Source organism: Falco naumanni, chromosome 4, assembly GCF_017639655.2.
Source record: "Falco naumanni isolate bFalNau1 chromosome 4, bFalNau1.pat, whole genome shotgun sequence".
Classification (NCBI taxonomy): Eukaryota; Metazoa; Chordata; class Aves; order Falconiformes; family Falconidae; genus Falco; species Falco naumanni.
The window spans coordinates 101,524,141-101,542,075 of record NC_054057.1 but is presented as its reverse complement, the minus strand read 5'-3'; the positions used below and the strand labels follow the sequence as shown (position 1 = coordinate 101,542,075).

The 17,935-nt window shown below is 59.3% G+C and overlaps 1 protein-coding gene across 1 annotated transcript in view; it reads left to right on the top strand.

The window, feature by feature from the left end:
* Nucleotides 1–736: 736 nt before the first annotated feature.
* The window catches only part of PLXNA1 (plexin A1), a 121,330-nt gene continuing 104,131 nt past the window's right edge, over nucleotides 737–17,935 (top strand). Inside the window, exons 1-2 of the mRNA XM_040591964.1 lie at nucleotides 737–841; nucleotides 15,367–16,713. Of these exons, the coding sequence (XP_040447898.1) occupies nucleotides 15,511–16,713 (1,203 nt within the window). The 5' untranslated portion in view covers nucleotides 737–841; nucleotides 15,367–15,510. The remainder of the gene's footprint in view (nucleotides 842–15,366; nucleotides 16,714–17,935) is intronic.

Sequence of the window (17,935 nt, the reverse complement as noted above, 5' to 3'; positions counted from 1 at the left end):
ACCGAGAGGGGATGGCGCATTTCTGTAGGGCCACACAGACGCGCAGGACCCTCGCATGGGTGCGCTGTGCTGGGGGAAGGCAGCACCCGCCTCCAGGGAGGCAAGCCCTGGCAAGGGGCAGGAGTGAGGGTGGCAGGATGAAGGTGACAAAAGTGGCCTCATCTCCACTTGAAGGTGACAAAAGTGGCCTCATCTCCACTATTCCCCTTTTTTAATGCTTTTATTAATTTTTTCCCCCTTGGTAATTTTTAGGGGGATTGGGTGCGGTGCTGGTTGGAGGATGCTGGATGGGGACCCCTGGGGCACGCAGGCTCGCCGCGGGGTGAAGGGCAGGGGGCGACCAGGACCCTCGGGTGGGCCCCGGCCTCCGCGGGTGCCCCACAGCCCGGTCGCGTTGCGTGGGGAGATCGGTCCCCACCGCTCCACGGCCGCTTTTAGCTCCCCCCTACTGAGGCATCGCCCCTTTAAGAGCGGGCGGGGCGGCCCCGCCCACCTCTCCCCTCCCTCTCCCCCCTTGGGCGCCCCCTGGAGGCGGCGTGCGGGGCTGCCGGCGCCTCCCCCCCCCCCCCCTCCCCGCCGCCGGTGCGGGCGTGCGCGTGCGCGCGGCGGCGGGGGCGCGCGGCGGGCGGCGTTCCGTCGGGGCCCCGCGCCGCCGTCCCATTCATGCGGGGCAGCGGCGGCGGCGCGAGCGAGGCGGGCGCGGAGCCCCGGGCGGCGGCGGCGGTGGCGGGGGGAGGCGGGCGCGGAGGAGGAGGAGGCGGCGGCGGCGGCGGCCCGGCGGGCGGCTCGGTGTGGAATGCAATTATGGCTGGCACGGCGGAGGCGAGCGGGGACCGGAGCCGTGAGTAACCCGGGTGCAACTTTCCTCCGCGGGCGCGGCGCGTGCCTTTATCTGCCCGATCGGCCGATTTGTGGAAAAATACGCGGATTTGCCTTTACCGGCCCCAAAAATAGGCGGCGGCGGCGGCGCGGGGCCGGCCCGGGCAGGGCAGCGGCGGCCCGTCGGGGGGCGCGGAGGGGCCGCGGCCGGGCTGGGCTGGGCCGGGCCGGGCCGGCGCCGCGCTGCTGCCGCCCGGGGCCAGCCCGCATTGCGCCCCGCGGCTCCGGCAGCGCGGCCGCGGGAACCGCCTCCCGCCGGGGGACAAAAACCCGCCGAGGCGTTTTCTTTATGGGGCTTCGCAGCGGGGCTGCCGCGGACCGGGCAGGTGCGGGCTGGACCGGGCGGGGGACGCCCCCCTGCCCGGAGCTGCCGGGGCCGGGGCGGGCGGTCCCGCGGGGATGCCGGGGCCGCGGTGCCTCCCTGCCCGGCGCGGCGGGGCTGGCCGCCTCCCTCCCTCCCGCAGCCCGCCCGCCCCGCGGCTCGGCTCGGTTCGCCTGCCCGGTGCCGCCCCGCGGGCAGCCCGCTGCGCACCCGGGTCCCGCACCGCTGGGGACGGCAGCGGGGCGCAACCTCGCCCGGGCTCGGTGCCTCGGCTCCCCGCATCCGCCCTGCCCTGCGTCCCCGCTGCCGTCCCCGCCTGCGCTGCCCTGTATCCTGGCTCCTATCCTCGCTGTCATCCCCGCGCCCGCGCAGCCCCGCATCCTGGCTTGGTATCCTTGTATCCATCCCCGCTGCCCCGCATCCGCGCTCTCCCATCCCGGCGGGGCGCGGGGCGCGGCATGCGGGCTGGGCTCGCCCCGAAACCCGCAGAGCCGCCGTTTCCCCCGCAGCCGCGGAGCCGGGGCCGGCGCTGCCCGCCGAGGCAGGGCGCCCTGCGGGATGGCCGCCGGCGCCCTGGCTGGGAGCGCTGCTATTGTCACCGTGCCGTAGTTTCGCAGCGCCTGGGCACCTCTCCGACCGGGGCGGGGGCGGCTGCGGTACCTGTGTGCGGGGCTGCGTACCGCTGCGCCCCGCCGCCTCCGCTATTCACCGGGAAGGCGGCGGATAAAGCGGGCGGCACGTTGGCGCTGCCTTCCCCCTTTCTGCCCTGCAAACGCACACGGCGGCTCCGGCGTGCCACCGGGGAGGGATTTGCAAAATCTCTGTGGCACGCTGAAATAAATCCCGAAATCCCTTCTTCTCCCTTGTCCTCCTCGCGGGGAATTCTTCCTTCTGCCCCTGGCCGAGCACCGGGGTGGGGGGAGCCGGGGGAGGGGGTCTGGCGTGTAAACAGGGCTTAACATGAAGGTCACTGGTTAAAGAGGAGATGGATGGGAGAGAAGAGACAGGCATTAACCTCACTTGTTAGCTCCCCCCTTCCTCCGGCTTTGGGGAGGACAAAACAAAAGCAGAACCTGCTAACGGGGGGATGAATATTCATGATCTTTCTCCTCTGCTTTGGGATAAGGAAGGGAGAAAAGTTGGGCAGATGAGCTGCCTTTCCAAAGCTGCTTTTCCTCTGGCTTGCGAGAAAATCCCTTTTTGCTGAGCGTGGGCTGTGTCGGGGGGGAATTACCAGCCTTTTGGTGAATTTCTTTTTTTTTTTTTTTTTTAATTATTTTTTTATTTCTTTTGTGTGCGGCTGCAAGGAAAAAAAGGAAAAAAAAAAAAAAAAGAGGAGCCGAGGCTATTGACTACATCAAAGGTTATCCATTTGAAAACACCATTTTCCTCTGAACAGCGGCTAATTGCTTCCTGAACAATCTCAGGGTCTTTTGTATATACTCAGTGGGTAAAATGAGTGACTCGATGCCTCTCTCTCAAGACACTGGTGACCGAAAGGGGTGGAAAGGTGGAGAAGCCAAGGAAAAGCAGCGGGGCAGAAGCCTCTGGGATGAAGCACGGGTAATTTCTTAAGCGGCTGCGAGGAGGGAAGGTTTTTGCTCCTGCCCGCTTGCCACGGTGCGGTCTGCTGGTGCCGGTGGATGCCGGCGCTGGCAGCAGCGCAGCAGCACGGGGCCGTAAGGAAGGCTGGTAAGGAAGTTTGGATTCAAAATACCCGATTGTGTGCGTGATCCGGCGCTCCCCATCCGCCTGCGGCTTTGGCTGCCGGTGCTGTTCCTCCGAGAGCGGTGAGCCTGGATCTGCTGCTTCCCGAGGGGCTGCGGGGAGGCAGCGCCGGGGGCGGGCTGGCAGGCTCCTACTCCGTTGGGTGGCCGGGCTTTCTGCAGCTGGTACCCAGAAGATTAAAGTTTTGGTGGCGGTCTTTTTGTTAGCACGGCGATAGCGGCACCAGTGAGAGTTTTCCTCTCTTGGTGTGGTGTTTTTTTTTTGTTTGTTTTTTTTTTTTTTTTTTTTTCAATAGATGCATTGGATTTGGAGCAGAGCAGAGGCATCCGCCTTCGTGCATGCTCGGGCTGTGCATGGAGCCGTGGAGAAGAGCCCTTGTGCCTCTCTGTAACACAAAGCTCTTTTCCTACGCCAGGCAGAGCGCCCTGTGAGAGATAAACAAACTCCTCCGAACTCTGGCAGAGACGGGGCCGAGGGCCATGCTGGCGGCTCTGGGCGAACGCTGTTTCAGCGGAGCTTTGCGCAGCCGACATGGAAGAGGGCAATAAAAGCAGCGCTGCTGCGTGCTTCCAGGGCTGCCTCCCCGCCTCCATCCTGGCAGCAGCCGGGGCTGGCCCCTGCTCTGCTCCTGGGTGTAAATGTCACACCAGGCAATTGATTTCGGTGGGTTCGTCACGTTTGACACCCGTTGAACAAAGGGAAGGATCTGGCCCTGGGATCGGACTTAATGAAGGAAACTTGTACGTGTTTATTCTCTAGGCTGAGAGCAGGTCAAGGCCTTTGTTGCTGCCTGTCTTGCTCCTGGCTGTAGCACTAACCGCTGGTGAGAGCTGGGCTCACCCCTGAGCTGGGAATTTCCAAGCAGCAGTGCCCGGTGCTGCCGTGCTGGTGCCGCCGGCTCTCTGCAAACCGGGGGGAGCCTCGCCTGCAGCGTCGGGCTTCTGCTGGGTCCCGCTGGGCTTTGTTGTGACCGCCTTTCCGTGGAGGATGTTTCCATGCTATGGTAGTTTGTGTCTGTGGTGAGGGGTCTGTCTTTTTTTTTTTTTTTTTTTGGCACCCCCAGCACGACAGAAGGAAGGTGGACCTTGGGAGGGCCAGGGCAGCGGGAGGTGCTGCCATCCCTCTGTGCAGTGACGGGAAGGTGGATGTGGGTCACCCCAATGCCCATATGCCATCTTCACTGCTTGCAAGCTTGGATTTTGCATTGACCTGGGCTGGTGGAATGTAAGAGTGGAGACCTTGGGTTGCTGCTTTCTGCGGTTCATCGATGTCTCCCCCAAATTGTGTCGTTAGATACATGCATGCTATATGGAAGAAACCAGGGGGCAGAGGGCTCCTGGCCAGTGTTTGACTGGTGCGCGGCTCAGTGGTGTGCCACATTTGTGGAGGAAGGCCCAAGGGATGGGGGGCTTGGTTCCGCATGGCCCGTGATCCCTTACCCCTTCTGGTTTTGGGCTGGGGCTCCTTCTTCTAGCAAGGTGCTGAGTACTGTGGCTCCGTGCGACGTCGGGAGGAGTGGGTATTTGCCATCACCCGGTGCTGGGGTGGCTGGTTTGGCTTCAGGCTTGGCTTCTTTGGCTGTAGCCCATGACACGTTCTGGGCAGTGTTATGGGGAACATCCCACTGCGGGTGGATGGGACGTGGTGAGAACGTGTGTGCGCTGACACAGTCCCTGCCCTGCAGCCTCAGCCATGCCCTCTTCAGTCCTGCCCAGGTGCAGCATGAAAGCAGATACTGCAACGTGGTCCTCCACCTTCATTTGGAAGCCATGTTTGAGCAAGTCTTGTGCATCACGGAGGAGAAAAGCTGAAGCCGATACATAAATCTTGTTGGTTTCCGTGCCAGGCATGGGCAGACACTGCTCACCTCCTCTGCACTCAGCATGTTGTGGAGCCAAAACGCCCGTCTTCCCAGCGGCTCGTCAGAGCGTGGCCGGGCATGGGGCGGTGTCCTTGTTTGCCTTGCTTCTCTCAGCATCCCATGTCTGCAGCTGCCTCCAGCCCTTGTTCCAGGTGGAAGCCACCACTTAAACCCCTGAATTAAAAACATTTCAAAGTTTATTTTCCCTTTAGCCAAGGCTTGGCAAACCTCCTTCTTGTTGCTGGTGTGCTGAGATGTTTGAGTCTGGAGAAAAAGTCCATGTCCAGACCGTGGGGCTCACACTCCACAAACACTTTCGCTCCTTTGTCATCTGAAGTCTCCCTGCGTGGTGCAAGGTGTGCTGCTCTGGGTGATCCCTCTGTCCCTGTGGTGTGGAGTGTCTTGGTGTGATGGGGGCTGAGACCCTTGTCAGCTGCCTGAACCACAGAGATTTGTTATCGCAGGGGTTGATCCGGGGCCTTGTGCAAGCCACGGTGCGATATCCTCTTTGCTTCTTGAGCTGAGCTTGTGAGGGATTTCTCTGGAGAAAGTGCCTGAGGTGAGAGCATGGCAGGGGTACCAGGGACAGGCTCCATGGCTCTGGGGGATCCGCTGTGTGGGGACCGTCTCCTCCCATCTGTCCTCCTCTTCCCCCGCAGCCTGCAGATCAGCCCCGGGGCTCGACTCCTGCCTCCACATCTCAGGCATCCTGCAGTCTGCTGGCCAACTTGGCACGGAGACCCAGGAGCGGTAGTAATCCAATTTGGGCAGTTTAGCTGCACTTTGCTAGCCGTGCTGCTGGCCGGAGCTCGGGAGCTTTAATCCGGCTAATGACCCTGGCTTCAGGGGTTGAGTAACCGATGACCGTTGGCTTGGTTTGGTTTTTCTTTCTGTCGGCGGCGGAGGACGGAGGCTGAGGCTCTTTCCAAGTCCTGCCCGTGGTAGCGGGGACGGTTTCCAGGTGTAGGTACGTGCAGGGGACCGGAGGGCAGGGGCAGTGTGGAGGGGACACTGCAATCTCCGCTTTCCCATCGGGAGATCCCTTCTTCCTCCTTCCTGTTTTCCGTTTGCTCCCCCTGTTTTTCTGGTGAAGATAAGCTCTTCTGCTGGAGCAATTTTGCAACATACTATTACTTTCAGAAAAGCAAAGCCAGGAAAAATAAAGCCTCTGTCTTTCTTTGGTTGCCTACTGTTTAATGTACAAAATACAGGGGTGGTAGCTGCATTAAAACGTATATAATTATACTGAAGGGAGGAAAAAAAAATCTTGCTAATCACACGTTTTTTGTACTGATAAATGTTGAGTGTTTGGCATTTTCTTGGGAGTTTGGTGGAGCAGAGCTGCAGTCTGGCGTGTGAGGGGTTAGGAGAAGGGCTGGTTTCCCACCATTACCAGGAAGCCGTCTGGGATGCTCGCCCTCCTGGGATGCTCCGAGCCCCTCCAGGTAGCGCTGGCTGTGTCCAGGGCCCAATCCTGTGCAATAGCTGTTGCAGGGAATCGGGCCCTGGACACAACTGATGCTACCTCTATCCAGGCAAATCTCGGAGTCGTCGTAGGAGCCCCGCAAGTCCCCGTGCTTTGCGTGCTTAGTGAAGCAACTGCTTCTGTGTCAGCACACTCAGGCTCTTGCAGAAGTAAATCCCTGGTGAGAGAAGAGGCAGATTCCTGTTGGTGCTTGTGCTGGGGGAAGAAATTTCCCGCATGATGCAGCCCTGTGCCTAAGGGCTGTCCCCCCTCCCCTTAGTGTCATGTTGGTGCGAGGGGGTACGGCTGGTGGCTGACTCCCTGGGCAGGGTGGGAGGAAGGATGATCTCGCGTTTCAAATGACATGATGTGAAAACCACATTTCCTTCTGCGAATGCTGACCCCATCAGAGCTGCTGATAACATCGCAGGTAATTATAATGGCAATAAGTTGTTTGCTTTATGCATGTGGCCGTGCTCTGTGTACGGGTGGCTGCTGTGCTCTTCCTGTGCAGACTGTTAGTTTCAAGAGGGGAAGAGGAAAACCCAAAAATATTTTAGGAGCAGTTTAAAAATAATCTTCAGGCTTGTCTGGTGGGCAGGATGTTTCGCAGAATCATGTTCCCTGCTGGTCCAAGTCCAGCACTGTGACCCTCGGAAGGCTTTGCTGGGCAGTGTTAAGTCCTGTTTTGTCATTTTAGCCAGGCTGAGGAATTGCTGATGGTCTCTGGGGGCCAGGAGCCGGCCCTGGCTTTTGGCTTTTGTGCTGGGTGGGTCGTGCTGCTTCATACCTGAGCAGTGGCAGAGCCAGAGCGTGAGCCCAAGCTGAAGCTCACAGCTGCCGAGACCTCCATCAAACATTTAAAAACTGTTACGCAGTGCTGCAACCTCGCACTTCCTCCACCCCCATCTCCTCCTTGGTGTTTTGTATTCCTAGAAGTGCTGGCATGCCGGCCGGGTCCCTGCCTGCCGCCTGCCCGCTGCTGCTTATCTTGGGGTCCGGCTCCTGGCTGGCTGCATCCTTTCCGGAGCCAAGGGGGGCTCTTCCCTCTCTGGCGGGACCAGAATCGGCCCGATGAGTCCTTCTGAAGTCAAGAACCTGTTTTTCAGGCTGATGTCATCGGGAAGAAATGGGGGAGGAGGAAGGCAGGAAGGCAGCGCTGCTTCCGAAGGAGAGCCGTCGCCGAGTCCGTGACGCCACCGGCAGCCCCGGCTTCCACCGACACCCACTATTATTCCTCATTACCGGCACGGCGGTGCCCGCGGGCCGGGCGGCACACGCGGGAGAGATCCTGATCCACACGGCCTCGTGCCTGCGTGGGTGAGAGGGAGGGATGCTCGTGCCAGGGGCGTGCGCCATGGCTTGTACCAGAACTCTGATCAGAGCATTTTTCACCTGGCTGGGTGCACCTTGCACGGGCTCTCTGGCCCTCTGCAGCGTGACCTCCAGCCACCTTGGTTAGCAGAAGGCAAATTTTTGGCAGAGGTGCTTGGATAGCCCCCCCAGCACAGGCGGGGGCGGCTGCCTCCCCTTGGTTTTGTGGCAAACAAGTGGATCCGCTGCGCTGGTGGCTGTCGGGGTCTCGGCCCCTCGTGCATGGCGTGGGGCTGGAGCAGCGTGCCTGTGTCCAGGGTGGGCTGGGCTGCAGCCAGGATCTGCAGGGAGGGAAGCAGACGTGCTCTGCTCTCTCCAGCCAGCACCACCTGGGCAGCGCTGCGCCCGCGCTGCCAGGTTTGCTGTGCCCAGGTTGTTTGGGTGAGCCCCCTTTGCTGCGGGGGGCTGGGGTGCGGGGGTGCCGGCGTGGGGGCCGTGCCAACGCTGCTGGTCAGGGTAGCGCTGCCAGCAGGAGGGCAGGGTGCCAGCGCAGCCCCTGCTCTGTGTGCGGGGTGCCTCCCTGTTCCTGTCGGATGCCCTGTGCCTGTTGCACTGTGGATGAAGCCCCCGCTAGTCTCCCGGAGCGGTTTCCCCGGTGGCTGTGTTGCCCTGGGGGGAGGCTTTTGGGCTTATCCCCTTCCCCGCCCCGGCTGTCCCACTGGCCAGCGAGGCTCTGCTGGCGGTCCGGCTCTGGCTGCTTCTGGGCCAGCTCCACCTTGGGCAAATAAAATGTGGGGCTGTGCTGAGCTGCGCGGAGCGGAGCCAGGACCTGAGCCGATTCCAGCGGTGGTGCTCGGGGCAGCACAGCTGGGATGGCAGGGGGAAGGACGGGAGGTTGTGGGGAAGGAAAGGCAGGCGCGGCTTGGGGTTTAGCTTCGTTTGGAGAAGTTTTGTGGTCTGTTTTAATTGGACCTAACTCTGGTGGCAGTCGTGCTCAGCTCGCCACGTGATGGCACAAGTGCTGGTGTCAGCACGGGGCCAGGCGGAAGCATGGGAATTTCAGCTTAGCCAGGATTAAACCAGCCCCAAAGTGACCTCCCTTTGCTGGGAGCAGAGGGGATCCAGCAACCAGGAACCCTCCTGTGGCAGTGCTTTGTTGCAGAGCAGGAGCTCCCCGCGTTCCCTCTGAGATCTGGGGGGAGCACAGGCTTCCCACTCGCCTTGTGGAGCTGGTTGGAGGTGCAGAGGGGTGTGTGTGTGTTGGAGGGGGGAAAACCCAGCCTGGAGAGCTGGGCTGGAAGAGGTGCGTTGATCTGAGGAGGGTCAGGTCATTGGCTTGTGTTTGTGGCTGCCCTGGACCAGTGAAGGATGTGGAGCAGCAGGTTTGGGAGTGAGGAGTGATGCGTTATGCCACAGGGAGTGGGATCAGAGAAGGCAAGGATGCTGGTGGCCAGAGGACCTTTTGTTGGACTGTTCTGCTGGCTCTTGGGAGACCTGGCTTGTGGGTGATCTGGGTCTCTGCAGGTCCAGCTGGACTGAGGTAACCCTGCCAGCAGGGCTGGTTTTCAGGACGTTTATGTGGGGCAGTGCACTGATGGGATGTGAGAACCAGACTCTGGAGCACATGGGCCAAAGCCAAGGTAGAAGTTGGCCTTCAGGGGACTTGGTCTGGACTTCTTTGCTCTGAAGCTGGGGACAAAATATTGTTAATTGGTCCTGGTTGAGGTGGTGAAATTCACGTCAGTCTGGAATTTGAAGCCTTGAGCTGATTTGGATGCTGATAGTAGGAAGCTGCAGTCCCATAGCTGGGGTCCCGGCACCTTGGATCAGGGTCTGCCGCGTGATGAGAAGTGCAGAGGGGTTTGGGGTGATGTGTTGTGTTCCATGTATGCCCATGGACAGACTTCCTAAAGCAGGATGGGGAGGCAGCAGGCTGTGTCCTGTGCAGGTGATGGTCACCCATGGGCTGTGCGTTAGTCTCCGTCCCAGGCATCAGTTGATCTTGGTCTTTATATTGCTCCTTTGGCTGCAGGGGCTCCAAGGGAGGATGAAGTGCACTCTCCTCCTGGAAAGCATACATCAAGCATGTGGGCTGCATATAGAAAGCCCCTCAGCAGCCCTTATAGGGTCCCTGTAGGGACTTTGATACCCAGATGAGTTGTGAGAATAAGGGAGAGGACAGCCATCGGCTTTCACTTCCAGCGTAGCTGAACAGAGTTGGGGAATATGTGCGATGTCTCCGTCCATGCCCAGTTTCCATGGCAGGGACAAGCAGTCCTGGCAGGACCTGCTGAAACTGTCCTTGCGTGCCTCTGCCTCAGGATGTTGTGGTTGGGGGAAGCCAGCGTTTCCATCTTGGAAATGCTCATGAGCCTGTCTGGGGTCGGCTCTCCGAGGGCAGCAAGCAGTCTCTTGATGGTGGGAGCACGTGGTGGCTCCAGAGCTGCTGTTCTTGGCATGATGTGACTTCTTGCAGAGGATCAGAGATGAGGAATTGTGTGCTTGAGAAATGCTATTTAATTTCCTTGCTACTTGTTCTTTTATGCCTCTTTTTGCTGAGGGTCAAGCTTCTTGAAACCCTGGGGCAGTAGATGGCTGCTTGTCATGTTGCTGAGGAGAGAAGAGGTTGAATTCCTTGCAAGGCAGGAGTGGGAGCTGCTGTGCCGACACGTGCTGCGGTGGCAGGGCAGGACGGGGTCCTCAGCCCCTGCGTGGGGGGATGGCAGGGGCTTGGGAGGAAACCGAAGATGCTCAGATATTCCTGATGCCAGTGATAGTAATGGAGATTGGAGAGCTTGCCATTGATTTCATCAGGGTGTGGTTCAAGCCAGGGATAAGGTTTGTAATGATTTAACTCGCTTGCTAGGGAGAGACCCCAGCCAGTTTTTCATGACTATGTGCGGTGAAGGAAGGAGTTAAAGTTTAGCCCTGTTGCAGATGATTGCATATGCAGTGCAGCTCTAACTCAGTACTACCACCAGCCTTTCCTCATTGTTACAAGGCTTTTCCCAGGCAGATGAACCTAAAAATACACCAGCTGTATGGTGAGGCTTACTCTCCTGTGGCCTGCAGGCTTTTCTCTCCCCCAGATAATCTCCCCTCTCTCCCCCTTGCTAATTACTGGCAGCTCAGCAGCTCGTGAGTTTGAAAATGGAGCCAGACTCTTCTCGAACTGCTTCCTATTGCTGAGAGCAGCAAGTGACTTGCAGAGATTGCAGGTAAAGACGCATTAGATGCCGTTTCCCCTTCTGGGGGTTGGTTATATGCAAATTTTCAATCCCATTGCTTCCCTCTTCCAGTGTCTCCCACAAAGTGCTGTAAAGCTCTTTGGGGTACCTCGTAGCCTCATCCCACTGCTTGAGAGCAGCTTCTTTCTGAGAAAAACGATGCTTTCCCTAACCCTGAGGGTGCAGACCTGCCTGGGACCCCAGTAAAGGTGTGGGGCTCCTCTGGGCCCCTTGCATGGTGGCAGGCAGCATCGGCGGCAATGTGAGCCCACCGTGGGCTTGGTGATGCAGGAGTGGGGATGACGAGGGGGTCTGTGGGTCCCAGATGTGCACCTCTCTGCTTGTCAGCATGTCTTAAACCCTGGCTTTGGCAGTTTCTGCAAGGGCTGCCACTTTGCAGCCCAGCTGCCTGTGCTGACTCGGCATCCGTCAGTGCTTTGGACTCGCTACCCGCACAAGTGGAGAGCCGGTCCTTAATGCTCTGTCCAGTCTTTGCCTTTTAAGGTTAGTTTTTCCATCCCAGTACTCCTGCTTTGTGCTATCAAAAGGGATGATTATTTCCCAAAGGGTGATCTCCCATCCCAAACCCAGGTTTCTGGTTGTGCTGTGGGACCGGGGAGCTCGCAGCCTCGCAGGGGTGACTGCTGCCGCCCCTTGCCACTTCGTCAGCAGCGAGCGAGTGGGCTGCTGGCGTTTGTGGGGCTTCTCAGCGGCTTTTTGGCGAAAGGCTCTTTTGAAGCAGGGGTGTGCGAGTGCTGGCCGTGGCCAGGCGGGCAGCCCCATCCAGGTCACGCAGCAGCTGCGACTGTCTCAGCGTGGTTGCTTTCGAGGTGAAACCGTGAGCAAATGTCCTCTCTGGCGCGGGATGAAAGGGGCTGGGGCGGATCCGGTGCTTGTGCGGTTGCTTCACGGGCTTTGTTTCTGACTGCAGGTTTCCTGCTATATATATATATCTGTGTGTACATGTATATATATGTGTGTGTGCCTGGAAAACAAAACACAAGCCTGCGGTGCTGTCTCGCCGGCGGTGTGGCCCCGCTGCGCGGTGAGCCAGCCTTGCGTGGGGATGCTCGGCGCTGCACCACTTGCTGCCCTGGCGGCATAATGGGGTGTATTTTTGGTCCTGCTCCCCCCACTTGGCATGTGTACATCCAGGCTAGAATGTTTTATTTTATTGCAGCTTGTTTCAGGGCTGGGCTGAGCTCCAGGATGTCTGCTCAGGGTTTTGCCTGCTTTTGGACCATGGTGGCAATGTGCATGGTGCAGGGCTCGCTTCTTGGTGGTCCTGGCTTGGGTCCCCCCTGGGGCAAGGTGCTACTTGAGTGCAGCCTCATGGAGTTTAGGTGCTGCATGGTTTAAAGTGCATGCTGGCAGAAGAGGTGCCCTGCCGTTAGCCGTACGGTGGCCTCTCCGTGGGGGTTGGAGGCGGTGTGATGGGAGGGAAATGTCCTTTGGCCCCTGCGCTGCTGCTCCCGCGGGCAGGGAGCTCGGGCTGTGCAGGCACCCATGCTCCTGTGCAGGGCTTGCCCACACAGCTCTGGGCTTCAGCCCTGCTTTAATTCAATCCAAGTCTCAGGAACTCAAATCATTTAATCCTCAAGAAAGCAGACAAATGAACCATTCCTGCTGGCCATTTCCCCCCCGCGCCCCCCCCCCCCCCCTCAAATAATTGCTGCTGATGGTCTTAAGCAGGACTGGACAAAACCACCGCTGCTGTCAGGTCACTGGGACGAATTGTTGCTGCTAAAGTATATTTAGGAGCAGAAATCTCAGAGGAACTCCGCAGAGTGTCATATCTCTGCTCTCGGCTCGCCCCAGCTCTGCCTTGCTTTGCTCTCATTCCAGCTCTGGAATAGCAGTTCCCTACGTTAATTTGGGAATCTCCTGTTGGGCTTTCTAGCCCTGCTTTGTGGCAGCAGCCCGACCTCCAGTTCTCCTGCTCGCTTCCTGAAATAGAAGTGATGAATCATAGAAATGCACCAAGAAAGTGACTCCCCTGCCCACTCGCCTCTCCCGGCAGGACGATGCTCTGGCTGGCATCCCCGCGCTGCACTGAGCTCCCACTTTGACCCCTGCCGCCGCTTCTCTCTGCGGCGTGTCGCTGGCACGTGAGTTTCGTGTTGGTGGTCATCTCCTAGCGAGGCAGCCAGGAGTTCATCATCACATCCATGTTCCGGAAGGGGCTCGCTCAGCCCTGTCGTTTGTGGTGGCTTGGTGAGAGCCCTACAGGTTTCCTGGAGTAGGAAAACCCTCCGGCAACCCCGCAGCAAACTGCGCTGCTGCCGGGCTGGTGGCTTCCTGAGCTAGCCGGCGGGTTTGTGCCGACGGCACGGCTCGGTCCCACGCCTCGGTGTGGTTTGGGGCTAATAAGCTCTGATCTGGTGGTTATGCTGTTACCAACAAGCTTCTAAAAATGAAGATGCTGGGCAGCGTGGCTGTCCCCTAAGAACGCGCTCGCCCTGGCAGTGGTGTGGCTGCGTTCTCTTTGCTAGGAGGCTCCAAATGTTGGAAAAAGTGGTAGGAATGGGAGATTAAGGACCATGGGGATGATTTCTAGGGCTGATGGCTTCGTACTTTGGTTGTCTTCACACCCACGGAGTTTTGTGGCACCTGGCTTTGGTATCAGTGTTGCTCATGTGCTGTTGTCCGAACCTCCCTTGAGGCTGTTGCCTTGGAGGTGGGTGTGTTGGGGAGCAGGGTGGCAGGGGCACCTGGGGAGCAGGGTGGCGGGCAGGGGAGAGCCGGTGGAGATGGCAGATCGGCAGAGTGGGTTTGGAAGTGCTGTGGAAGCTCTGCCCAAAGTGCCAGCAGAGCTGGCAGGGCTGCAGGGCTGGCCGGGGCTGAGCTTGCCCGGAGAGGGGAGAGGGTTTTCTGCCTTCATTGGGAGCGGGAGAAGGGCAGAAAAAGCCTTTCCCTTCCCTCAGTCCTCTTCCTGGCAGGCTCTGTGGCTTGGGAAGGGGGCAGCAGAATTGATGGATGCTGTATGGATGTTGGGGTACCTGCATGGCCCAGCTGCTGGACCAGTGACAATGCAGCCCCCCTAGAGCGTGCGTGGAGCCTGGCTGACAGGTTCCACAGCCCTACTGGGAGCAGGCTGCTGAGCTCTGGGCAGCCCTTGGGCCTCATGCAGCCCTGCCATCATGTCATGGCATGCACAGCTGGCTGCCCTGTGGTGACACCCTGCCTGGTCTGGGATGCTGGCAGGGCTGCACAGTCACCGCGGGACATATTTCCTACCTGTACCACTCCCTGGTGGGGATCCTCCTGCAGGTTATCTCGAGCTGAGTCAGAGATGGGTGATAAGGAGAGGGAGGCTCTCCTCTGCTTGCTTTGAGCAGCTTATCTGCGTGGCTGGGGTGGGGAGCTGAGGGCTGAGCTCCTGTCTGGTGGCAGACCTTGGGAACGATGGTCCCACCCTGGGTGGCTGGGTTGTGACAGTGTCCGCAGGATGGGGCCGTGTGCTGGCAGCGGGGTTCACACAACCCCGCGTTAGCCTGGGGGTGCTTGTGCCTGGGGGCAGGCATGGAGGGCAGACCTGTCTGCATCCCACTCCTCCCCACTGTCCGGGATGCAGAGGTCACGCTGCTGTGGGGTCTTTGGCTGGCTCCCTGCTGCTTTGCATGCTGGCGAGCCCCAGCCGTGGCACAGCAGCCTGCAGCGCTCTCCATTCTCCCTGCGTGTGCCCCCTCGTCCCTCTGGAGCCTCTCAAACCAACTGCCTGATGGCTGGCCCTGCGTTCCTTAGTGCATATAAATGCCAGAAGGACGTGCTTCTCCTTGCCGTGCCCGCTTGCTTTCCCCCCGGCTCCTCCTGCCCACGGCCCTCCTGGGCTTTGTCAGGCAGGCAGGTGGCAGGGACGGCAGGCAGCGTGCCAGGGCTCTCGGCTCTCCCAGCTCCTTTAAAAGGTGCTTTCAAGATCTTCCTCTGTGTAGGGGCTCGGGCTCTTCTTGCTGCAAACTGGGCTTTTGCACCTGCTCCCGTGCTGCAGTGGAGCGGGGCAGGGGCAGCAGGCCAGGGGGCTCCTCTCGAGGCTTGTTAGCAGCCATCCCTGGCTAACGCTTTGGTGCTGCTGGTGGCCTTAAAAGCCAGGTCAGGGCCAGCTACGCCCTGGTGAGGTGTATGTATGGGGTAGGTGTGCCGGAGCGCATCGCCAGGCTGCTGCCTGCCAGTCTGGTCCAGCCAAGGGCTGCAGGCACGCTCGAGTGGCTGCTGCCCTTCCCGAGGGGGCTTGGGGGGGGTGAGGGCAAGGTGGTGCCCCTTGGGGCAGGGCAGCCGGTTGGCGGGTGATGCTGGGGTGGTGGGACAAAGTGCATGGCAGCTCTTCAGTGGGGACATGCTGTGCACAGCGGTGTGTGACCGGGCGGAGTTGTCCTTAGCATCTCACAAGTTCTCTTGGTCCCTGTACCAGGGACACGTTTTCCTCTGGGGCAGGAGGTGGTGGGGGATGTTTTGTTAGGCTGTCTGCTGGAAGAGTGTGAAGCAGCAGCGTTTCTGCTGCGTGGGGTGGAACAGGCTTGACACCGTGCAGGAAAGCCTCCTAACACTGCTCTTCTTGTATTTCTCCCTCTAGGGCTGACCAGACTGGCTGTGCCCACGATGCCCTGAACGCCGAGCGCAGTGGAAGCAGAGGAGACTGTGTCCCGTTAGTTCCTCCTCCCTCCTTCATCCCTTTAGTTTGGGTTTGTTTCTATTTATTTTGTGGCTGGGTTTGGGCATGGCCTTGGCTGGATGTGAGGCTGCTGCAATGCGGCTCCTTTGGCTCAGGCACCACTTGTCCTTCAATGTTTGGACCTTGCTGCTCTTGGGGAGCACCTGGCTACCGCTGGCGGAAGGCAGCCCCAAGTCTCCCTTTAGGACTTTCCCGGTTACAGACTGGAGCTTGACGCACTTGGTGGTCCACAACAAAACTGGGGAGGTCTACGTGGGGGCTGTCAATCGGATCTACAAGCTCTCCAATAACCTCACGCTCCTGCGGACCCACGTGACGGGGCCCGTGGAGGACAATGAGAAGTGTTACCCTCCACCCAGTGTTCAGTCCTGCCCGCACGGGCTGGTCACCACCAACAACGTCAACAAACTGCTGCTGGTGGACTACTCGGGGAACCGGCTGATTGCCTGTGGCAGTGCCTCCCAGGGTATTTGCCAGTTCCTGCGGCTGGACGACCTCTTCAAGTTGGGTGAGCCCCACCACCGCAAGGAGCACTACCTCTCCAGCGTCAATGAGTCGGGCACCATGTCTGGGGTCATCATCGAGGTGCTGAATGGGCAGAACAAGCTCTTCATTGGGACGCCTATTGATGGGAAGTCAGAGTACTTCCCCACCCTCTCTAGCCGCAAGCTGATGGCCAACGAGGAGAATGCGGAGATGTTTGGCTTTGTCTACCAGGATGAGTTTGTCTCCTCCCAACTGAAGATCCCCTCGGATACGCTCTCAAAGTTCCCCACCTTTGACATCTACTACATCTACAGCTTCAGCAGTGAGCAGTTTGTTTACTACCTGACCCTGCAGTTGGACACCCAGCTCACCTCGCCTGACTCCACTGGGGAGCAGTTTTTCACCTCCAAGATCGTCCGCCTCTGCGTGGACGACCCCAAGTTCTACTCCTACGTGGAGTTCCCCATCGGCTGCGTGCAGGACGGCATTGAGTACCGCCTGATCCAGGATGCCTACCTGACCAAGCCTGGCAAGGCTTTGGCCAAGTACCTGGGCATCTCAGAGCAAGAGGATATCCTCTTCACCATCTTCTCCCAGGGCCAGAAAAACAGGGTTAAGCCTCCCAAGGAGTCTGTGCTCTGCCTCTTCACGTTGAAGAAGATCAAGGATAAGATCAAGGAGCGCATCCAGTCATGCTACAGAGGGGAAGGGAAACTTTCGCTCCCCTGGCTCTTGAATAAGGAGCTGGGCTGCATCAACTCGGTAAGTTCTCACCTGTCTCTACCCAAGCCAGGCTGTTGCTGGCTCCTGGCAGTGCGCTCTGGCTGGACCTTTCCTGGTGGGAGGACTGGTGCCGTTAGGGCCGGGTGTGCAGCTTGCTCAGTACCATTCCTTGTGGAGAATCACGGCTTCGTTGTGGGGTGGCCCTCTGGGTTTGGGTTGTGTTGGTGCCTGTGGTGAGACCGAAGCAGAGGGCCCCATGCTGATGCAGGTGCCTGTGTCTGGTGCCCCTGCGTTGTGATTTGGGGAGTGTGGGTGAGTTGGGCAGGGAGGGCAGGATGCTCAGTCCTCAGGGCATCTGCTGCAGCTCTGCTGGGGAGTCCCTTGTGGATGGCACACGTGAATTTGTGAGGGTTGCGTCACCTGGGATTTGGTGGTAGCCGAGCAGAAGGTGTTGGGGGCAGTAGGCTGTGGGAGACAGGGAGTGTGGACCTGATGGAGAGAGGTGGGGAGGTTGGTGGCCCTGGTAGAAGTTGGTCAGATGCTCAATGTGGAGGACCGATGTCCTCTCCATGGAGTGCTGGACAGGAGGACAGAGGGCACAAGGCACCATCAGTGAGGTGGCTTTTGAGCGTGGCCACTGCAAGCTGTCATCCAGAGGTGCAGGAGGTGCGATTCCCAGCCAAGGGAGCCCTCCCCGCTGTTCCCAGGGGCGCGGGTGTGTCTGGCCCCTGCTGGTGGCTCAGCTGCTCAGTGTGGGGCCTGTGAGCAGTGGGGAGCGGGTCAGCTCCCTGCTTGGCTCTCTGCGTTTGTTTTCCACCTGAACTATTACTATTGCTGGACTTTCTTTTTTCTAGGCAATGTTATAAACCGTGAGTGGTCACGGGGAGGCTACCGTTCTGCGTGACAGGGAGGTATTACGCTGGGCATCACCCAGCTAAGCTATATAGTCGCAAGGCAGGGTCAGGTACCTGGCAGAGAGGGGTTTTGGGGTGTTGGTGCATTTGGTGGAGTCTGGTGGAGGTCCTGACACCCGTGCTATCGCCCGCTTCCCCCCCAGCCCCGCTTGCTGGTGCTCGGCACCCATCAGTGAGCCCCCAGCCCTGCCTGAGCAGGGTTTTGTGTGCCTGGCGGAGCAGGCAGGTGGGTAGGGGGTCCCTGCGGAGCAGCCCTGCCTTCCCTCCCACCGTCCTCCCCGCAGCTCTGGAGGAGACAGCTAACAGCTGCCTGACAAAGTAAAGGGTTTGCTGTCAAGAGCGCTGGG